Source organism: Zootoca vivipara, chromosome 11 (assembly GCF_963506605.1).
Source record: "Zootoca vivipara chromosome 11, rZooViv1.1, whole genome shotgun sequence".
In the NCBI taxonomy this organism is placed as follows: domain Eukaryota; kingdom Metazoa; phylum Chordata; class Lepidosauria; order Squamata; family Lacertidae; genus Zootoca; species Zootoca vivipara.
The window spans coordinates 418,720-440,882 of record NC_083286.1 but is presented as its reverse complement, the minus strand read 5'-3'; the positions used below and the strand labels follow the sequence as shown (position 1 = coordinate 440,882).

The following is a 22,163-nucleotide window of genomic DNA, read 5'->3' as shown; positions in this document are numbered from 1 at the left end:
CTTAATTGTCCAGCATATGTAAACAAACAGCTAACTCAACTGAGTTTTAAAATATTACTTTAACGTTAATTATCTTATCTTTTGCATAACATGCCAGTTTGTTCTTTCGCAGTATCACAACTCACAGTGGCTCATTAGATAATTCTACGTACATCAGCTCAAAGACAGCTCTACAGAAGAAACTGAAACAGACAGTAGCTACAGATGGTGACTCCTTGCCCAACAAATGCATTTTCCTTTCTATGTATCATAGCAATCTGGCTAGCAGAGCCCCTTGTTCAGTGTAACATGTGCTTTATTATTGAACGTCACTGCCAAATAAACATATGACAATATACGGTAAGTGCAAAGTCAAATGTTCTTCTGTAACGTTCATTAATTCAATCCCATACCACCACTTATTTTGTATATAAAGTAGTGACACCCCCCCCCCGAACATCTAAGGATTATCTAAACCGATTTGCATGCTCCCATCTAATCTCATATCATTGTGGCCCTCCTGTTCACCTGATACTTGATTATTCAGATATTTATGATCTAACCCAGCCTGCACATTTGGATAAATGAGGCTGAACTTTATAATGTACATACAACAAGCTGTGGTTATAAGACAAAAGATAAAAGTTTCTTTCCACTTTAGAAATAAACATGGTGGATAGTACTGAATACTCAAAAGAGGATACTGATAGCTCATAAACTTGGAAAATCAGGAGTCATTCACAGTGGGCATCAGAAGGGGCATCAGTTTAGAGATATTGGAAACAATTCCTGGAAAACTATATTTTGTAATCACACTGCCTGTTTCAATGTATATTTTGTGTGCCCATCTACAGAAAGACATCTTTTTGAAAAAAGAAAAGGTTACAACTCCACACTTGCTCCCTGCAAATACTCTACCCCTATGGAATTGGCAACATAGGCAATATATAAGTGAGAATTTTACTGCTGAATTACTGCTTGAGTGAAGTGCTGCAGTTTGTTAGCATACCCAAAGATTCCTAGTTCCAGATCCCTGGAGTTCAAGTTCTTGTTTAATAAGGTGCTGTATGCTAATTTTCACACAGACTCTGGTCCAGGAATCTCTTAATTCAGGAGTCTAACAAAGAAGCTATGGGGTGAAATGACGGAGTGTTCACTGCCAGTCTCGCTGATCATAATGGGCATGTCTGCTTGTAGAGTTAAAACGTGTTTTCACAAGAGACACAAAGATTGCAGTTTTGTCCCTAACACTTGTAAAACTGATAAATGTGGTGATACTGTGTGCAAAATGGGAAAGAGACACTTGTAAATTTGACTGATTCCTAGAAAGGAATTCAAATTATCTGGTGGGTGGGTGCCTGCTTTCTTCTCCCAGTGAACAGAAATACTTTTAAGGCCACTTAAAACAGAATTCATTTTTGTTCTCACATTCATGTAAAAACTCACATTGGCTTATGAAAAGAGGACATAAAGATGGTTCACATATATTTCCTTAACAAAAACTACAATTTTTGCACATGCTGGCCATTAATAAAAATGTGGTCCATATTTCTGTATTTCAGAATTCAGTGAGAATCTTGGTGTAGCCTTTAAAGTACTACTGCTGATTGTCAGTTTTTGTCAAAGAAATTCCAGCAATCAGGTCTGACCTTTCCCACACTAGTAAATGGACTGGAAAGGGTCACACTAGTTATTTTAGTCAAAAAAAATTACACCATGATGACAGTGGTATGACTGTTTAGAAGAGTGTCACTGAAGAAAAACAGAAAAATTGTCAAGTGGCTCTCAAGAAAGCATTTGAAGAGTCGTTTTATAGAGGTAGCAAGTCAGCTCAGGTTAAACTGAACTGTTCTGCAGAGTGGACAGCTGGGGGGGAATGCATTTAAATCATAATCCCTGATCCAGGACAGTCTAGGCCTTAAGCAGAATCAAGACAGAGTGCTACTCTATTCTGACCAACTCAAAATAGATCCCAATGCTCTCAGTGGGAACTGTATCCAAAACTGTTCAGCAGCACAGCACAGATTACCGGTAGGTTCTAGGGACTAGTGACTAGTCTCTGGCTGCTTAGCCTGGAAGAACTGCGGTAAGTATGAAAGTAGCCTTTGAAAGTAGCATTGCAAGTTGAAAAAGGCAACAATTCCTTGCCACAAATCCTAGATGTACAGACAAATGCATGATTTACACACACACACACACACACACACACACACACACACACACACACACCTGGCATCAGCAAACACATTTCTGAAATCCCCTCAGGCAGGGACGGGAGGCTGCATTGGGGGAAATCTGCATTGGGAAAAAGGGGAATGGGCGCTTTAAACTGTCCTTATAAACAGGCTGGGATGGCTAAAATGGTCCAATTAATGTGGTCACTGGCTATTGGAGCTCTGAATAATTTTAAAAATCTCCTTCAAAACCTCACATATATGTTGTCAGAAACAAAAAAGGATGACACATTTACAGAGGGGGTAGCAGCCCTGGCATATTGCTAAGTAAGGATTAAACTATTTCTCCAAAATCATTTCACAATTAAGGTTTTCTTCTTCTGAATGGTACAGTGCTCTCTTTGCTCTTATTAGCCCCTTGCCTAGCCCGAAACACATTTAACCCTTGCAGCCCCATGGGTGGAGGGTGGGCCTGAGGGAGGCAGGGGGGGAGGTGGCTCTTGCACACCAGGGTAGGGTATTCTTCTTTCGCTACCTTGCCTTTCTAGACAACGTCAAGGAATGGCTTTTGCAGTCACCAGAAATGTTAATTTCACTTTGGCGCTTCAACTAACTTCTTAAAAGGATTTGTTTTGTCACAGAACATCATTCAGTGTCCCACTTGTTCTGTGCTCACCCAAGTTCAGACCACACAATAAACATACAATACTATAAACACCAAAATGTTAAGTTATAAGCATGCCTTAAAATGAAATAATGGCAGCTAAATGGAGGAACTGGTAGAAGAATATGGCAGTGACAATGAATGAAAATAGTTTGAAAATAGTGAATGAGATGGGCATGTTGCACAGAACAGTGAGAACAGGACACCAGTTCTTATTTCTCACTATGACATTTTAACAAAGTCCTGTGAAATACTTTCTAAACTGGTACCCGTGCTTAAAAAATAAATATTTACTATTCCACTTAATTACATTCCTCCTGAGCTTGCTCAACAGTGCTAAAAATCCCATTTAAAACAGGAAATCATGTGGCTATACATAAATTCTTCCCTTTCCCTCATGCTGCTATACAAAAGGCATCTCTTTTCTTCCCTTCTTGAAAATATAGACATTTGTGCCACTACAAGTTAATACAAAAAGGATACAGGTGAACGGTGAGTGTGTTAGCTAACTTCTTTTTACAATGATCAGGCAGAAGTATAGGGATGTGAGAAATCTGGGGAAAGTTTACGGCTACTTTGTTTTCAGTTTCTATAGAGTAATACAAAGATGCGCTCACTAGCTGTCACAACGATAGTACTGAGGTGGAAACCAGCATAGTCAAAATACCCTCTTTGTATGCATGTTATTTTGTTTCTCTTTCAAACCAATATATCCCTATTTTGAAAGGCAGATTTCTTAAACTGTTCACCCATTTATTTATTTTTTTAAAAATGTCTCTCTAATTTTTCCTTCCCCCTCCCCCTCCCCCTCCCATTAAGTGCAAATGCCAACTAGGTCAAGATACAGAACCTCAGTGCTTGACATGGATGTTGTGAAAGTGCTAACTTCACTGTTGGCAGATGTCAGCTGTTGCTGACATATAATGGTCTGAAGTTACTTCATTCTGCTAATGAAAAAACAGGAGGGCAGACAAGTCTCAGACAATTCTTCTTGTTATGATGCACATATTATCTCTAACTATGCTTGCTCTCAAAGCTATGGAAGGCACCTGTTCTAGAGACTCTTCTCATTGATAAGGTGTCCGACCTGTTCTCTGGTCTGGATGACTTGCTCCTCTGGAATGTACTTCGGAGGCTCGTTGCATTGCGCTGCCTGTCCAGCTTATCACTGATGGAGTAGCTTTTCTTTGTGTGTGCATACAACAAGTTGGACTCATCTGCAGAGTAACTGTTGGCCCTCTCTATTTTTGGAAGAGGGATATTGTTGGACAATGTTCTAGATGTATTGCTATCTTGAGATGACAAGGGAACTGCTTTTTTGTCTTTGGTTTCAGTTTCCTCATTGTCAGAGCTTGGGTGACTTAGTTCCGCTTCCCTCTCTGGGTGGCAACATCCTAAGTCATCAATTTTGTCTCCATGAACTCCAGGGAAGCTCGACCTTTCTGCAATGGTTTGAGGAGCACCGACACACCTTGTATCAATGCAGTCTGTAATGCTTGTGTACTCTGCTGTTTTGACTGGCACTCCAAGGCTGCTGAAATAGCTCCGAGAAGGAGAGAACATGAAACTGTGAGATTTTACTATCGGTGCTTCCTCTAAAATAAATGGGGTTGTAGCCAGGTATCGGCTGCTTTTAGACCTCTCCAAAGTATGGTACATGGGAGGGTCTGATTCCCAGGGGTTTGAGCAATCTGCAATTTGTGAATAGTCTGAAGAAAACACTCTTGTTTCCATCGATTGATCTTCATAATCAATACTCTTGCCAGAAATTCTATCACCCAGAGTACCGCTGACATAAGCACTACTGGAGACAACACTGGAAACTATCTGAGCTTGGAGAGCTGGATCTCCAGTCCCAAGGATGTTCATTGAACTGTCAAGGGGTTCTGTGACAGACTGCAGCTCATCCATGGCCGAGACATAAATGTCTATGCAAGAGGAAGGCCGTCTGGAGTCTGGGGCAATTGACAGAGTGCTTGTAGGCACTAAAGAAGGGATTTTTTGCTCTTTTGAGACAGAGTGAGAACTACTGGCACGGTGGAGGCTGAGGGACCTTTCTTTGAAAATGCTTTCAAATTTCTCCAACCCGCACTTGTCCTTCATGTTCACTGCATAGAAGGAGTGACTTCGCAAGTGGGGCGTGACTGTTGGAGAGGTTGGTGACACAGACTCCTCCCCCGTGGGATCAATGCTCTCTTGAAGTTTGTATGCATTTCCCTCCTGGCTATTGAAGCTGCTCTGTCGGACAATGTAGGCTGTGTCAGTACAGTCAGAGGATGTTCGAGACCGTATCTTAGTGGCCTCCCCTCTGTCTAGGCCAGTAAGCTTATCTAAGGCTGTAGCCATTCGCCCTATCATGTCTTCCAGTTGAGCAAGGCGGATGTCTACAGTCTGAAGTGAAGCCTTCATGCAATGCTCTCGTTCATTCACTTCTTCTAATCGCATGGCCATATTCTCTACCCTACAAAATAAAAGGAAGAAAGGAAGAGAGAGGAAAGCACAGTTAATTTCAGACTGAACAAAAAGGATAGTATGATTTACTAAACTTCAGGTTTCTTGCATCCAATTTAACAGAGTGGGAATGATGGTGCTAACATAAGCATTCTGCTGATGTTAATATACTAATAATAAGTGGCGTAGCAGGGGTTGCCAGCATGGGGCAGTATATAGGGGTGGGTGGGAGGGAGGGTAACAGACTGAGGACATGTGCACATTCAACTGCCTAGTGGTGTCTGCATCAGGGGATCACAGCTGCAGAGATAAGAAAAGAAGAGTTGTTCCATTGTCTGGATAGGTTGCTTCCTGGTTCAAATGGAGAAGCCATTTTCAATGGTGACATAAACACTCAACTGGGGGTTTTACCATTTCTGCATACTGATTAAAAATTTCCTTTTTTAAAAAAAATCATATTTAATAATAATGGCTGAGATACACCTTTAAATTATGAATATACATATGTTTGGAAGCCTCAGGATGTGCTACAATACTTATTAATCTACTTATTTAGGAGAAACTTAACAAAAGAAATGAATAAAAAAATATGATTTACAATTTTTTAAATCCTGTTTTTTAATTTTTTAAAATCCACCCTAGTTTCTTGACAGTAAAGCCTTGTTTAAAGTTTTTTTCCTTTCAAGAGTAACCAATTTCAAAATACACACTATGTAAGAAACCAAAATGAAAAATCTTTCACCTTTCAGAGGTAACTCGGATTCTTTCATCATTGGACGAATTGAATCTATCATCTTTCTCTCTGAAATACTCTTCTATACATTGTTCTTCAAAATCATGAACCTTTTTCAGTTCATCATCAGTTATAAAAAGCTCTGTAGAAGACATAAGAGGCAGTGACAAAGCAGCAGTTAAAAGAAGTTAATTAGCTATCATCACAAGGTTTTGAAAGGCACTGCCTATTTTGTGTCTTTAACATTGCACATCCCCCCGCCCCCTGCCCCCACAAGGAAATCACATTTCAATCATTTTCAGGTCTGTAACCCCACACCATACACATTTCAAGTGCCACATTTCATGCAGGACGCGGTGGCTTTCAGTTTCAGGGTATGCCAGGCGCTGAAAAGTGGCTTTATGAAGTTTTTTGGCATTCCTACTCCATTATAATACACGCTTTGTGCTCGTGTCCTTGTCAAACTGAAAGAGGTAAAAGAAAGAACATATCGCCTGATGTGCAGGCAGTGGCTCTCCAATAGGGTTAGCCAACCTTTTAGCCACCAGAGGTTGTGGGGCTCCAGTTCCGTCATACAGCATGGCCAATGACCAGGAACTAGGGAAACCAGAGGTGCCATCTTGTGAGGGAGATGGTGTGTGTGTGTGTGATGTCATGAGCGCAATGGCTCTTACAACCTTTTTGAACTTTGGTAGTGCCCCCCAACAAATATTGGTGCCCCCCAATAGGTTTGGCCCCCAGGAGTTGGCGCCTGTTCAGGGAAGTTTTTAATGTTTGAAGTTTTATTCTGTTTTTAGTTCTCTGTTGGGAGCCACCTAGAGTGGCTGGGAAAACCCAGCCAGATGGGCGGGGTATGAATAATAAAATTATTATTATTATTATTATTACCTGTGATGGAAACTGTAATCCAGAAACATTTGAAGGGCACCAAATGGGCTCTCCTTGCTCTCAGCTGATTATTATTACACACAAAAGCAGCTGTGTAAAGAAATGCTTGAGCAGTTGAGGACTGTGGTGCCCATCCCCCCACCAGTCAGGGTCCTTTTGCTACTCTACCAGGGTACTCTACTAGTGTGACAGACCACAAAGTGCCTTGGCAACATCTAGCTCCGGTAGTCACATTCCTGCCAAAAGAAGGAAGGTTTTGGTGCAATGGCAAAAGGTTTCCAAAGAGGAGTCATGGTGGGTGTCCTTAGGTAGGGAGTTTGAAAGCCACCACAAAGTGACAAAGGAGGCCTTCTCCTGCATTGATGCATTTCAAAGGCGATTATACTCACTCTAATGTGTGGGATGTCATTGAAAAGTATTTGGGGATTGCAACTGGCCCAGAATGCAGTAGTCAGGCAAGAGTTCTAAAATGTCATAGGCTGAATTTCTGTTTTTTTGCATTTAAAGCTCTAATGGTCTGGCACCAGGATATTTGAAGAACCGCCACCTCCTGTTCAACACCATATATGCACTGAAGTGATCTTTGGAGACCCTGTTCTGGGTCTTCTATGCAGTAGGCTGCTGTGTGGGACACAGCCTTCTCAGCAGTGGCACCTACATTGGGCAGCTTGCATAGCTTTCTCCCAGCTGGGTCTTGCAAGACTAATTGAGGCTTGTCATAGCTGCCAAATTCTCCCTTTTTTAAAGGGAAATTCCCTTATGCTGAATAGGCTTCCTTGCGAGAAAAGGGAAAACTTGGCAGCTATGAGGCTTGTTTCAGGGAGCATTTGAGATAGCCAATGATGAACTTTTGCTCAATGAACGGTCATACTATTGCTGCTTTTGTTTACATAGTTTTTTTTTATTTGACTGTTTTATATAGTGCTACTAAGCCACCATTTGGATCAGGAGAGACACCATACTTCACTGGCAGATCCCATGCTTTTCATGCAAAAAGCTCCCGGTTCAATGCCTGCCATCTCCAGTTTAAAGGATCAGGTACTAGTTAATGGGAAATATTTTCTTTTTGAAACCCTGGAGAGCTGCTGCTAGTCAGAGTATACATTATTGAACCAGATGGACAGATAACCTGACTTTGTATATTTCTATGGCTACCAGGCCTACAAACTGCAGAATACCCCCTTTGTGATCCTGCCAATGGGTGCGTCCTGTCATGCAATAATTCCAGAAGGGCCTTCTCTGTGGTGGTGGAATCCTGTCTGTGGGACTTAGAAGTGCATCAGTTTTTGCTGCCAACTCAAGATGCACCTCTTTGCCCAAACCTTTGTGGGTTTTTTTGGCATCTATTAACACCAGAAATTGTAAACTTCTGGTTTATCTATAGCTAATAGCTGTGGGTCATGGGTAGTATTTTTATGATTGTATTGTGAATTGCCCTGATTCTTGAGTGCTCTCCAAATCAAGACAACTAAGCAGAGCTGAGTATATTTTCCATATGATTATTGTATCTACGAAGGAGAAGATGAATAAAACTTACTCAGTCCATAGTCCGTTTCATCAGGGTCGCTATCATGCTTCCGCCATCGACAGCAGATGTGCTGAAATATCATAGTCATGTGACTGAAGATGATGAGAGGAGGGGGCAAGACTGGTCTTTCATGGAATGTCATAATAAGCTGATACCGCTGGAACTTCCATACCTGGTTAGATATCGATTTAACTTCAAAAAAGGTGTTGCTAAAGCAGGAGGAGAGGAAGAAAATGCCTTCTGAGAAACAGAACTACCACCTAAAATTTCACATGCAATATAGGGGCCACTCCATACATCACACAGACCCAGACATGAGGGTATACTCAGTAGGGATCTGCAGCCAGTCATGGCTCTCTGGTAGATGTACCATAGAATACAGTGGAACCTTGGTTTATGAACACCTCGGTTTACGAATTTTCAGTTTACGAATGCCGTGGACCCATCTGGAACAGATTAATTCACTTTCCATTACTTTCAGTGGGAAAGTTCGCTTCAGTTTATGAACACTTCAGTTTATGAACAGACTTCCGGAACCAATTACACCCATGCTTCTGGTTAAGTACGCTTCAGGTTGAGTACTCTGCGGACCCGTCTGGAACGGATTAATTCACTTTCCATTACTTTCAATGGGAAAGTTCGCTTCAGTTTATGAATGCTTCAGTTTATGAACAGACTTCTGGAACCAATTGTGTTCATAAACCGAGGTACCACTGTAGTGGCTTTTAAAACACTTGTTTGCTTTATTCACATGTTATAATTTTAGTTTCATACTTTAAAAGAATCTTAGGGCTACATCTACAAAAGTAAATTTCATGATAAGGCAATAGAAACAAAAACTTGTATACATAAAGCTTCTCAAATACAACTGTTAGGGCACCCACTTCAAAGACATTCTAGGCGGCTTTTTTACATTATCTGGTGAGGACAACAGCAGCATTACTCCTAACTGTCATGTTCCCAAAATAATAAGGGAAGCTTGGAGCTTATTGGAGAAGCTCACTCAAGAGCTCTCAGAAAAATGAGATCAACCTGGCATGGAAAGGGGCTATTCCCACATGTGGCACCATCCCGCTCAGCAGTGTTGGAAAGAGCAGAGCACTAATGCTCCCAGACCACCAAGAACCTGGTTTAATCTTAGGCTTCAGTGTAATTCTGAGACCAGTAAAAAAACTCACAAAACAGCAAGGCAACAGGTCCATTTATTGCCTAGTCCACAAAGTTTACTGTGTAAACCGAGCTGCTTCCAGGTTTGAGGGGCCCTCAGCAAAAGCTCTCCATGGATCCCCGCAGCAGTGGCAGGTGGCAATAAGGGGCAATTTAAATATCCCACAATGCCCTAGAGTGTACCACTCTGGTGCATTGTGGGAAATGGCAGCTCATGGTGCAGAACTGGGGTCCACACTGGTGGCTCTTGGCTGGTGTGGGGCTCTGAAAGAAGCCCAAAGATGCTGTTGCTGGCCCTGGATGCAAGCAGCCTAGTAATGTAATAGTAATAGTAATATGTATACCCCACTCATCTGGCTGGGTTCCCCCAGGCTATACGGGTGGGGGGGCACATTGGCTCATAAAATGCACTGTACTTGAGCAGTGAGACTCTTAGCTTCCTCATCTCCCCCCATGAAGTGGCTCCTCATATTTTCCTTTAACGTAGCCCCAAGGCAGCCCCAGACTGACCAGAGTAGTACAGGAAGGGGGCATGCTCAGTCTTTTCCTAGGAGGCCATCCTCTGCCCATCAGAATATCCCTCAGCAGGCCCGGCTCTAGGTGTAGACTGCGCTGCGAGGACAGGGGCACCCTAGCGATCTCTGCGCCTCAGCGCCAGGGCGCCCGACCTGCTTGAGATGGCCCTGTCCCTCAGCTGCTTTTCGTATCCCCCACGGAGAAGAAAAGCAGCTGAGGAGGCAATTTTGACCAGAAAAATGGCTAGTGGGAGAAGAGCAGCAGCTCAGGCTTGGAGTACATGTTTTGCAAGCTGAAGATTTAATCCCTGGGCTGGGGGAGACCTCTGCCTGGAACTCTAGAGAATGGATGCCCTTCACTGTAAAATCTGATGTAGATGGACTAGGAGTCTGACTTAATACCTGGCAGTTTCCTGTGTATTCAGCAGCTTCCTCTGCTGATTTGATGAAATTAGAAGCAAATTGGGGCTCTAAGGAGGTTGTAAAATACAATAAAATGGGAATATACATATTTCCTATGTCTCCTGCATCTTATCTAGTAATCCATGTGGAAGGTTGCTAGGTCAGATCCCTTTTTCTGACCAGAAGAGAACTCTCTGAGCTATTAAAAAACAAAAGATAATTCATTATCTTTTTACCAGTTTGTGAGTTTACATTCTCCTGATTGACTGCAAAAGTAATCTGAGCTGTTAACCATGTAAATGCACTACCAACGCTATCACTATAACCCCACCTAAGAAATTCCAAACTTGAGCATCAAAAGTTCCTGAAACATTTACTACAGTCACTGGATTTTAAAAACAATAGACACTCTCTCACTGGTATGAAACTCACTTAAAAACAGCAATGAGCAGGTTCACCAGAAGGATGTTTGCAACCAAGAGGTAGCAAGCCATGATGGCAGGAACGATCCATGCTCCTGGTTTGCAGGGAGGCAGCTGGATTATTTTCCCATCCTCTCTGGTTTCATTCTGACCACAAGGAGCTGGGAAGAAACAAGGGAGGAGGAGGATTAAAAAGAACCCCAGTTTTCAAAACCTTAACAGAAGTTACCAAATATTTAAGTGCACCAATAAAGCACCTATAAAAAATTGGATGAATAAAAATAAAAATAATAAGGATATCCCCTATCAGCATGAGAAATTAACAATATGGGCCAACCCAAAATTAAAAATTGGAAATCAAGTAATAATTTGGCAAAATTGGGTGAAAAAGGGTATTTTGACATTGAATCAATTAATTGATGAAAATTATAAATTTATACAATAAAAGATTTTGCAAGTAAATTATGGATTAACTAGTGAAACACAATGGCAATACATCCAATTGAAACGTATGTTGGAAAGGCAGTTTGGCCCTGACGCCATAGCAGCATCAGAAACACCCATGCTGAGACAAGATTTAATCTCTGCAATAAAAACAAAAAAACTTGCATTATATAAAACCTTACTCAACAGGAAGAAGTATGATTTAGAATATGATAGACAAAAATGGAGTGAAGAGTTAGGGGTACAGATAACAAATGATATATGGGAGTCAAGTATAAAATCAACCGAAATAGTCTCTATGGATCTAAGACTAAGACTTATTCAACAGAAAATAATATTCAGAGTCCACTGGACTCCAGCAAAACTATACCAGAAGAAAATAACAAGAGTAGAGAACTGCTGGAGGTGTGGGAGTAAAAATGCGAATTTAGTACATATGTTGATTAACTGCCCAATGATAAGATCATTCTGGTGCGAGGTGAGGATATTTATAGCAAGAGTAATAAAAAGAAATTGTTATCTAGGGGAACTGAATTTAATTCTAAATTATATTCTGGAAATGTGGGAGATTTCAACAGGTCAAAAATAATGGATGTACCATGCTATATTAGAAGTAAAAAGGCTTGTTTTGATGAATTGGAAGAGCCGCAAAAAGATTCCATTGAGCACATGGATTGATTATATGGTCAGGTTAGCTACATACGAACGAATTGCATGTCAACGCAAAATAAGAATGGATAAATATGAAGAAATCTGGAAAGAATATTTAAGCGATAAGGCAGATAGTGGTGGGAAGTAGGGGAAGGAGAGAGAGGTGGGAAAATATTGTTAAAAAGGTGTAGTCATAGGTATATCAGTGTATTCAAATCTGAATTGTCAAATTGTGTTATTATTGTCATTATGGTTTTTGTTGTATGTGTCTTTTGCGGTTGTTGTTTGTATTGAAAAAATGATTAAATAAATAGAATAATAAAAAGAGGCTGTATTTGAGAGAAGACTTCGTCTTTAGCTGTGTGCTGAGGAAGAACCCCAGAGTGGAATTTCTATGGCAGAGACTGGGCATGTTACCTGGGAGTTATTTATAGCTGCAGCCTGTATGCAAGTTGGTGAACAGCAGAAGGAATATGGAGTGTGAACTGACCTTGTAAACACTGCAGTGAACTGAACTAGGGAATATAGCAACTAACTCTCCCAACATACCAGGTCTGAGATCAATGTTTATGAAGGACTAAACAATGGATTTAATAATAATAATAATAATAATAATAAAATTATTTGTACCCCGCCCATCTGGCTGAGTCTCCCCAGCCACTCTGGGTGGCTCCCAATCGAATATTAAAACAATACAGCATTAAATATTAAAAACCTCCCTAAACAGATGTCTTTTAAAAATAGGATAGCTGCTTATTGCCTTGACATCTGATGGGAGGGTGGGTGCCACTACCGAGAAGGAACTCTGCCTTGTTCCCTGTTACTTGGCTTCTCTCAGTGAGGGAACCTCCAGAAGGCCCTCGGCACTGGACCTCAGTGTCTTGGCTGAACGATGGGGGTGGAGACGCTCCTTCAGGTATACTGGACCGAGGCCGTTTAGGGTTTTAAAGGTCAACACCAACACTTTGAATTGATTTTTTGAGAAACAACAGAGGTGCTGTATGTAAGGAAAGAATAATGGTCAGCTGTGAGAATGGACTAACATCAAGAGAAGGATTAAGTGGATATTATAGAAGAGATGAAGTGCCTAAAAGAGGAAGTGGTGGACATATGTTTGCAACAGGAGCGGGAAACCTGATTTTTTTAAAAAAGAAACCGTATTAAATTAAAGTAATTTGTTCTAATCTCTAATAATTTGGAAAACCAATAAAAATAATATATATATAAAAGGAAAAGTAAGAAACACAGAAGCATTATAGAAATTTTATTGACATGTTATTTTCATTCTGGTCTGTAGATAGTATCCCTAGAAATGATGGTGGAGGGAAGAGACAATATAGTATCAGACACAGGTTATGTGGGCAATATAGCATACACCTTTGTTTCATTAACTTTTTGTTTGGAGGGCAGAAAGGGAAAATGGCATAGAATTCTCCCAATCTGAGCTCTGTATGTTAGCTGGGATCATTACTTTGGGTGGCGATGGCAACTCCTTATAGGCTGTCAGTAGAACAGCAGTTACAACAGTCCATCACAGATGAAAAATGACAGGATCATAATGTTGTGTATTGAGTCAAAGGATTTTATATCTGTATTATTATTGTCTGTATTTGCATTAGGATAAAGTAACTGCCTTTTGGTCCCAGAGGGTACAGCTACTATTGGTTCATTTAAGCTGCTGTATTTGGATCCTCTGTCTTATTGGTTTCCTCCAAAAGGCAGCACTGGGATTGCTTGATATTGTTCCCTCCAAAAGTTATCCCTTCCTAGCTAGTCCCCTGTCCCTATAAATGTAGCTTTCCTCTCCTCAGTCTTCAGTCTTGTTCACTTTAATAAAGAGCTGTTACTAGAGAACTGTCTCCAGCATATTATGTCAAGAGAGCTGAAATCACAAACCCCACGTCACAACAACTGGCGACGAAGGTGGGATCCGGAATGCTGAGGAGCGGTTAAACACAACCCTGCCTCAGAGTCCGGATTGCAGCTGAGAACAAGACTCACTGGCCAGCTGAGAAGACGACCCTGCCCGCTAGGACAATGGAGAGTCCAAGGGTATTGGAGCCCTTCCAGCCATCAGAGCCCCACACCTGGGAAGACTACGTCGAATGCTTTGAGTTCTTTGCAGTGGCTCAAGGGATCACCGATGCCAGCAAAAGAAGGGCCACATTCCTGAGCTACTGTGGGCCCGAGACCTTCAAGCTGGCCAAGGCATTACTTGCTCCAGCGAAGCTGAGTGAGACATCTCTCCAAGATATTCTTGCCTGCCTAACAAGCCACTTGGCGCCTACTGAGACCAAGATGGCCTGGCGGATGGAGTTCCATAAGAGGCAGCAGCGTGCTGGGGAGTCTGTATCCACATTTCTGGCTGAACTCCGGAAGCTCGCTCAGCACTGCGGCTTCCAAAATCTGGAAGAGACTCTCCTGGATCGGTTTATTGGGGGTCTGAGCAGCAAGAAAGCCAGAAGACGCATCGTGGCTAAAGAAGAGGTTACCCTTGCTTCAGCCTTGAAGGAGGCCACCGCAACGGAGAATTATGAAAGAGAGGAGCTTGATGCCAGTCGCAAGGCCACTAAGCCACAGATAGAAGTTGCGCATGCCATGGACGAGCTAGAGGCTACTCCAAGCCAGAGCCCAGTCCGTGGGGTCGAGTCGGTGCGTCAGGCCTGCACAGTGCACAGAGATCGCCGAGGCAGTTGCCCAGGTTGTGGCGGAAACCATGAAAGGAAGAGTTGTCGTTTCAGGGATGCTATCTGCCGGACGTGCGGAAAGACTGGTCACATCGCCAGGGTCTGTAGATCGGCGGCGTCGGGAGCGACAGGAGCACCTAGACTGGAGCATCGCAGACCGCCCACAGCAACTCGTTTTCTAAAGGACTGCCACTACGTAACGGAGATCAACGGGAGGGCCGTGCAGTTTCCAGCGCAAGGCAAGGCACACGTCAAGGTGAAGATTGAGGGTCAGCAGTGCGACATGGAGGTGGACTCCGGATCTGCATTCACCATCGTGTCGGACCAGACCGCGAAGACATTCTTCCCCAGGGGTAAGTTGCCCCCTCTGGAGCCCTTTCCGGCAACCTTGCAGTCGTACTCAGCAGGCCGCATCCATGTTATGGGAATGTGTGCCGTGAGAGTACAGTTCCGGGACAAACAGGCTGTACTCAAACTGGTGATTGCGAAGGGCAGTCGCCCCAGTCTCCTGGGCACTGACTGGTTCCCTGCCCTGGGACTGAGTATCTCAGGGCTTAATTCAATCCAAACCTGCCCTGAGATGAGCGAGGTATTATGCAAGGAATTTGCTGGTCTCTTTAATGGAAAACTGGGTTGTTATAAAGGGCCCCCAGTTGACTTCGAGTTGGACCCCGGGGTGGCTCCAATCCGACTCAAACCAAGGCGAGTGCCATTTGCACTGCAACCCAAGATCGAGGCAGAGCTGGATAAATTGGTCAAGCAGGGAGTTCTCTCACCCGTGGACTCTGCTAAGTGGGAGACTCCAATCGTCACGCCCCTTAAAGCAAATGGGGAAGTCAGGATATGTGCAGATTACAAATGTACTATCAATAAGGCACTCAGGGGAAACTCATACCCCATTCCAGTCGTATCACATCTGTTGGCTAAACTGGCTGGGGGCAAGGTGTTCGCCAAAATTGACCTGGCACAAGCTTACCAACAGCTGCCAGTAACCCCACAATCAGCGGAAGCACAGACTATTGTCACACATAAAGGGGCGTTCAGAGTTAACAGATTACAGTTCGGAGTTTGTGTGGCCCCAGGGATTTTTCAAGGGCTCATGGAACGCCTGTTAAGAGGTCTGCCGGGGGTCTTGCCATTTTTTGATGACGTTTTGATTGCTGGAAAAGACTCACAGGAACTGGTTGCGCGTGTCCGTGCAGTGTTGCTCAAGTTCAAGGAGGTGGGGTTGCAACTGAAAAAGGAAAAATGCAGTTTTGGGGTGCCAACGGTGGATTTCTTGGGGTTTAAAATTGATGCATCAGGCATCCACCCCACAGATGCTAAGATTAAGGCCATCATCGAGGCACTACGACCACAGAACAAGACGGAGTTGCAGTCATTCCTGGGACTTATTAACTTTTATCATTTGTTCTTACCCCAGAAAGCTTCGGTAGCTGAACCATTACATAGAATATTGCAGAAAAAGAATGTGTGGCGATGGGGGCGGGAGCAGCAGAAGGCTTTTGACTCCTTGCGAGGAATGCTGAGTAGCAGGAGCGTCCTTGCTCATTATGATGAGTCAAAGCCGCTGGTCCTGGCATGTGATGCCTCTCAAAGGTGGTCCGCATGAAGAAAAATTCAGGCCTTATGCGACAAGGCAGCACGAATTGTCCATGCATAAGGGTTGTCTCCTATGGGGAGATAGGGTGATCATCCCAGCACCACTGAGAAACAGGGTTCTTGAGACGCTTCACATGGGACACCCGGGAATGGTCAGGATGAAGTCGCTAGCCCGATGTTATGTGTGGTGGCCTGGAATGGACCAGAACATAGAACAATGGGTACGAACATGCAAGGCATGCCAAGAGGTGCGGCCAGAAGTGGCCAGAGCACCAGTCCACTGGTGGGAGCAGTCCAGGACTCCCTGGAGCCGGCTGCACATAGATTTTGCAGGGCCATTCCAAGGGAAGGTCTTTTTGGTTATCGTTGATGCATATTCCAAATGGTTAGAAGTGGCGATGGTCCCTAGCATGGCATCAGCTGCCGTAATCAAGGTGTTGAGGCAGCTGTTTGCAACCCACGGGTTACCTGAGACCATTGTATCAGATAATGGGGCAGCTTTTGTATCCCAAGAATTCAGGGCATTCTTGGCTGATAACTTCATAAGAGGGGTCACATCCGCGCCCTTTCACCCATCCTCCAATGGGCAGGCTGAGCGCATGGTAAGAACAGCCAAAGAATCCATTGCGCGCTTAATGGAGGGTAACTGGTCGGCTCGCATTGCGCGAATGTTATTTTTGCAGCATGCGACGCCGTGTACTGCGACGGGCAAGTCGCCAGCCGAGCTGCTCTTAGGTAGAAGACTGGTAACGGTGCTGGATTATGTCCACCCAGATAAAATGCCAAACCGTAATTCAAGAGCAACCCCCCAGGCTGAGAGTGACACAACAAGGTATCTCGCCCCTGAAGATCTGGTCTGGGTGAGGAACTATTCACGAGGTCCGCAGTGGGTGGCCGGTGTGATCACCCGGGCTAGTGGACCTGTGTCCTATTATGTGACCTTGGAAAATGGGCAAGTTTGGAAGAGACATATAGATCAGCTGAGGCGCCGGGCGCTCAGCAGGGAGGAGTCAGATAATTCATCCCTGGCTAATGACGCACAGCTGCGAGACCAGAGTGAAGATGGCCCAGAGGTACAGTCACCAGGGGCTTCAGCAAATGAACCAGGGTCTGCTAGTCCTCAGGATGACGAGGTACAGGTAGGGGACCCTGAGATGTCTGGGACTCCATCTGTTCCTGACGAAACCCCTATAGCAGCCCCTCCACCACAGGTAACACCCAATCCAGAACCTGCAACACCTGTTGGCAGGAGATCAAGTAGAAGTTGTAGGACCCCACAGTACCTGAGGGATTACGTCTGCTGTGCTCACTAGGGGGGGGAGGGGTGTTGTGTATTGAGTCAAAGGATTTTATATCTGTATTATTATTGTCTGTATTTGCATTAGGATAAAGTAACTGCCTTTTGGTCCCAGAGGGTACAGCTACTATTGGTTCATTTTAGCTGCTGTATTTGGATCCTCTGTCTTATTGGTTCCCTCCAAAAGGCAGCACTGTGATTGCTTGATATTGTCCCCTCCAAAAGTTATCCCTTCCTAGCTAGTCCCCTGTCCCTATAAATGTAGCTTTCCTCTTCTCAGTCTTCAGTCTTGTTCACTTTAATAAAGAGCTGTTACTAGAGAACTGTCTCCAGCATATTATGTCAAGAGAGCTGAAATCACAAACCCCACGTCACAACACATAATATGGTATGTCTAAGTTGTCTAGACCAATCTACTTCTTTAGGCAGGTTCCTCTGTATAACCAGCCCTCCTCCAGATTAGTTTGGCCAAAAAGCCTCAATATAGCACAACCAAATGAAGAGACCAAGGCCTAAGAAGCTTGTGAGATGAGAAATACATCTAGCAGAATTGACTTCAGTTCCCCTGTTTAATCTGTATCTTCTGTTGGACCTGAATATGTAAGAGGAATTCTGGCAGTTGCAGTTTGATATGGTTGAATTAAGGTTTTACTCAACGTTTTTAAGCTACTTCAGGTGTTCCTGGATTTCTCTGTAAGACTCTGGTTCCCAGAGGTCACTAGGCCACTCCCTCACCTAACCTCCCAAGTCCAGAAATACAGTCATGGTCCTCACAAAACCTTCCATTACGGCATCTCAGAGAGTAGCAGGACTCTCCCTCTGTATCACTCTCAGAGGCCAAACAGGCAAAAAGACTTGGGCGAGGTGTCCTGGGGAGGAAGCATGCCCTGCACATAGTCCCAAGGGTGGACAGTAATGCATGGAGGGTTGTATTTGCCTGGCCTGATTTTGCCCACACACTTCAGCAAAACAGTGTTGGTTATCTGGCTTCCCAATGCGGAGTGTCGCTGCCACTTGCTGAGAGGGGAAAGGCACGGAGAGCTCAGAGCAGTGATGGGGCGGCAGCTGGGGGGTCAGATTGGCTCCCCAGCTGCTCCTGCCACTCAGCTTCCTGCACATTGCCCCCCCCTCAATGATCAGCACCGGGAAGCCAGGTGCGCCACACTGCTCGGCCTGCACCAACCTGCTGCCGATATGCTTCCTTTAGTATTTCTGCAGAAGGCACATGGGGAGAGATCTAGTGAGCTTATAACCCACTGCAAGCAGAAAGTTAAAATACTAGATATATATTGATTAAGGGAACATAGCATTCAGAACAAATACAGATGAATAAATAAGAGCTCTGATACCCTACTTCACTGACTCTCCTTTCCAGAGCTATCCTAAATGTTTAAACTGTGCTTTCATTCTCTCCCTCACCACCTTCTCCCTCAACTCTCTGTCTCTCTCAACTCCTCTTCAACTGTCATTCCCAACAGACACCTTCAACTGTTGCATGGCCAAAAACTGAGTTAGGCCAATAAAACTCAGATACAAGAGGAGTTAGGAGTCCATTGTGTTTATTGCAAAGCAATAATAATAATAATAATAATAATAATAATAATAATAATAATAATTTATTTATTTATACCCCGCCCATCTGTCTGGGCCTCCCCAGCCACTCTGGGCGGCTTCCAACAGAAGAATAAAATAATCGATTAAAGATTAAAAGCCTCCCTAAACAGGGTTGCCTTCAGATGTCTTCTAAAAGCCTGGTAGTTGTTTTTCTCTTGAATTATTTGTTGAACCACCCTGTAACAATACACTGATTAACATTGGATCTAGCTTGATCTAATTTTTGATCTAGCAGGGAGGAAACCTGCGCTGTTGGTGGAGTGGGGGAGGCTTTGATTATTTCCCTCCTACTGCAGCCCCTCGCACCCCCCCCCCCATGGAACAGTGTGGGAGGTGGTGCTGGGGGCTATGCAGGGAGGGGAGAATCTGCACTTCCCAGCTCCCTGCCAGCAGGAGTGTAGTCTGCATCCAACTAAATTTAATTAGCAAACTGTTCCAGTTTTACTAACACATATAGGCTCTGTCAATTCTTTTTGCCTTTATTTTACAAGCAAACCCATTCAGCCAATGAAACCTGCAACCAGTCCCCCACTCAGCACAGGTGATAGCATAATTCCAAGCAATTCCACCTGACAGAAGTTAATAAATTTCTTTCTGTGCCAGGTACACAAGTCTGTGCTCTGTGAGTGGCGGCCAGGCATAAACGAAGGCGGTTCCACCAAATGTGGCTGGACTGTAACTTGTCTCCTCATGGCTCAGGCCGCCTGACCACTGGTCAGGGGTGAAGGGAGTTATGCTCTTTAAACACCTGAAGTTACCATGCCAGCTGCTCCTGGAGAAGGCAAAGCACCTGCTAATATTAACCCTTCTAATGAAGGAAGGAAGGAAAAGAAGGCAATTCTTCAACCTGCATTCTGTTTGCATATTTGTTCAATTAGCTGCCTATTTCAACTTTGCTTTAGTGCTCCAGATTGCAGCTTCATTCTAGGAATCAAGTCTGGTCTCGTGATAGGAAGTTAACTCAACTTTCAAATTAACAAAATTTGAGGATGTGCAGTTCCTCACTAACTGCATCCCCATCAGAATAAAGCTTCTCTGTGTGCAGGCTGTGGATAAATCCTGATTTTGAAATAAAACACATTCTGGCTGTAGTATTGAAAGTGAGTGTGCATTTAGGCCAATGTTTCCAAACCCTTAATAGGTGAAATAAACTTGCTTTAAAAATAAAATAAAACAAAAAATACCGAGGCACTCCACACTCCCTAAAGAAGTTTGAATTTCCAAGAGTGTGGAAGGTTAAGAACAATTTGTATATTTACTTATTACATCTATATCCACCTTTCTTCTAAGGAGCTCAAGGGAACTCATATCTTTTTCACTCCTCCTATTTTATCCTCACAACAGTCCTGTGAAGGAGGCCAGAGATGGGCTCAAGGTCACCCTGTGAACTTCATGGCTGAGTGGGGATTTGAACAAGATTCTAACCATAACATTACATTGACCCATGTAGAACCCACACCCTGAGTTTCTCTTTGGGATGTTCTCAGATATGACTGAATGATCCAGTGACATAATTTCGTGTCCCTGCAGAGGCTGACTGTGATGAAGCAAGGACATTCATCTGAACATTTGAGGAGTATCCCCTCAATTTCTTCATCCAAATCATTGATATAGATGTTGAACAACAACGGGCCCAGGACAGAACCCTGTGGCACCCCACTTGTCACTTTTTTCCAGGATGATGAGGAACCGTGAATGAGTACTCTTTGAGTTCAATCAGTCAACCAGCTTCAAATCCACCTAACAGTTACCTCATTCAACCCACATTTTACCAGATTCCTTGTAAGAACAGCATGGGGGACTTTGTCTTTGTTTTACTGAAGGGGCCACATTGGTGGGCCACATTCTGTCAGGTATCATCTGTCGGGGGACACAGGCTGGCAATGTGTGGAGCCGGAGACTGTGATGGGCAAAGACAAAAGTGTTTTGGTTTAACTAGTCTGGAATAACAGCCGTGCTGCTCCCATTTCCATCATGAGTCATGACTATTTCAGAAGAGAATGTAGAGAGAGAGGGAGGAATGAATGAATGAGAGGGATGAAAGGCCTCAGAGTTCATCAAAACTTTTTTGCCAGATCACATGCATAGTATAAATCAGTGAAGTTTCTATTTGGGAATACATCCTATGCATTTTTGCAGTTCTGAATTTTATCCCATGCTCTGGACTACGTACTCCATGTAGATTTGCAGCCCACGGACAAAATGCTAGTTGGATAAAAAATCATGAAAGTGAGGTAACAGTGGACCACTGTTTCTGCTCAGTTCTGCTCACTGTGGCATATTTCCAGTCCTTGTCTGCATCCTCTACCTCCCATGTTTATCATCTTTTTGTGATGCTAACTTTTCTTGGCTGCCTCCATGTTCTTTGTGTAGCTTCCTATCAGATCCTCTGTCTCTGGTCACTGGAGAGCCAAGAGAGCTTGACCTGCTTCAAGCCACAGCACCCACCGGCAGGCCTCTTTCTCCAATATGATCACAACCGCCATGACACAGAACTTGTGGTTTTTTTTAAAAAAGATGTGTCTTGCATGTGGGTTTCGAAATTTGCTCATTTGTAAGTCATTGCTCTCTTTTGACTCAGTCCATGTGGGAGAGAAGGACGTTGCCTCCTGTTTAGCAGCATAAACATATTCTAGGGGAAATGTTTAGAGGTTTAGCAAGGGGGGCAGAGAAATTCAGTGGGCCTCAAATAATAATAAAAATGCTTCCTGTGTCAAATAATTATGAATGCACCTTTTCAACAAATACATTTCATTCCCAATCCTAACTACACAGTCTACAATTTCCATGCACATTCCATTTGTTCCCCATTCAAAAAGAATTCAGGCATTTATTTATGGACACTTCACCACCACAAAAACCACAGAGAACATGCAGCCAGTTTTTAAATCACTATGCATTGCTTCACAGAGGTTAAGACGAACATGGGGGCACAGCCATGGAAC

General features: G+C 43.6%; 1 protein-coding gene across 2 annotated transcripts in view; it reads right to left on the bottom strand.

Annotated features, from left to right (window-relative positions):
* Window positions 1–429: 429 nt before the first annotated feature.
* The window catches only part of TRPM3 (transient receptor potential cation channel subfamily M member 3), a 345,307-nt gene continuing 323,573 nt past the window's right edge, over window positions 430–22,163 (bottom strand). For both annotated transcript variants that reach the window (XM_035100060.2, XM_035100062.2), the window contains 4 exons: window positions 10,934–11,084; window positions 8,427–8,626; window positions 6,011–6,143; window positions 430–5,278 (listed from right to left, as the gene is read on the bottom strand). In XM_035100060.2, coding sequence (XP_034955951.2) covers window positions 3,832–5,278; window positions 6,011–6,143; window positions 8,427–8,626; window positions 10,934–11,084 — 1,931 coding nt within the window. In that variant the 3' untranslated portion in view covers window positions 430–3,831. The remainder of the gene's footprint in view (window positions 5,279–6,010; window positions 6,144–8,426; window positions 8,627–10,933; window positions 11,085–22,163) is intronic.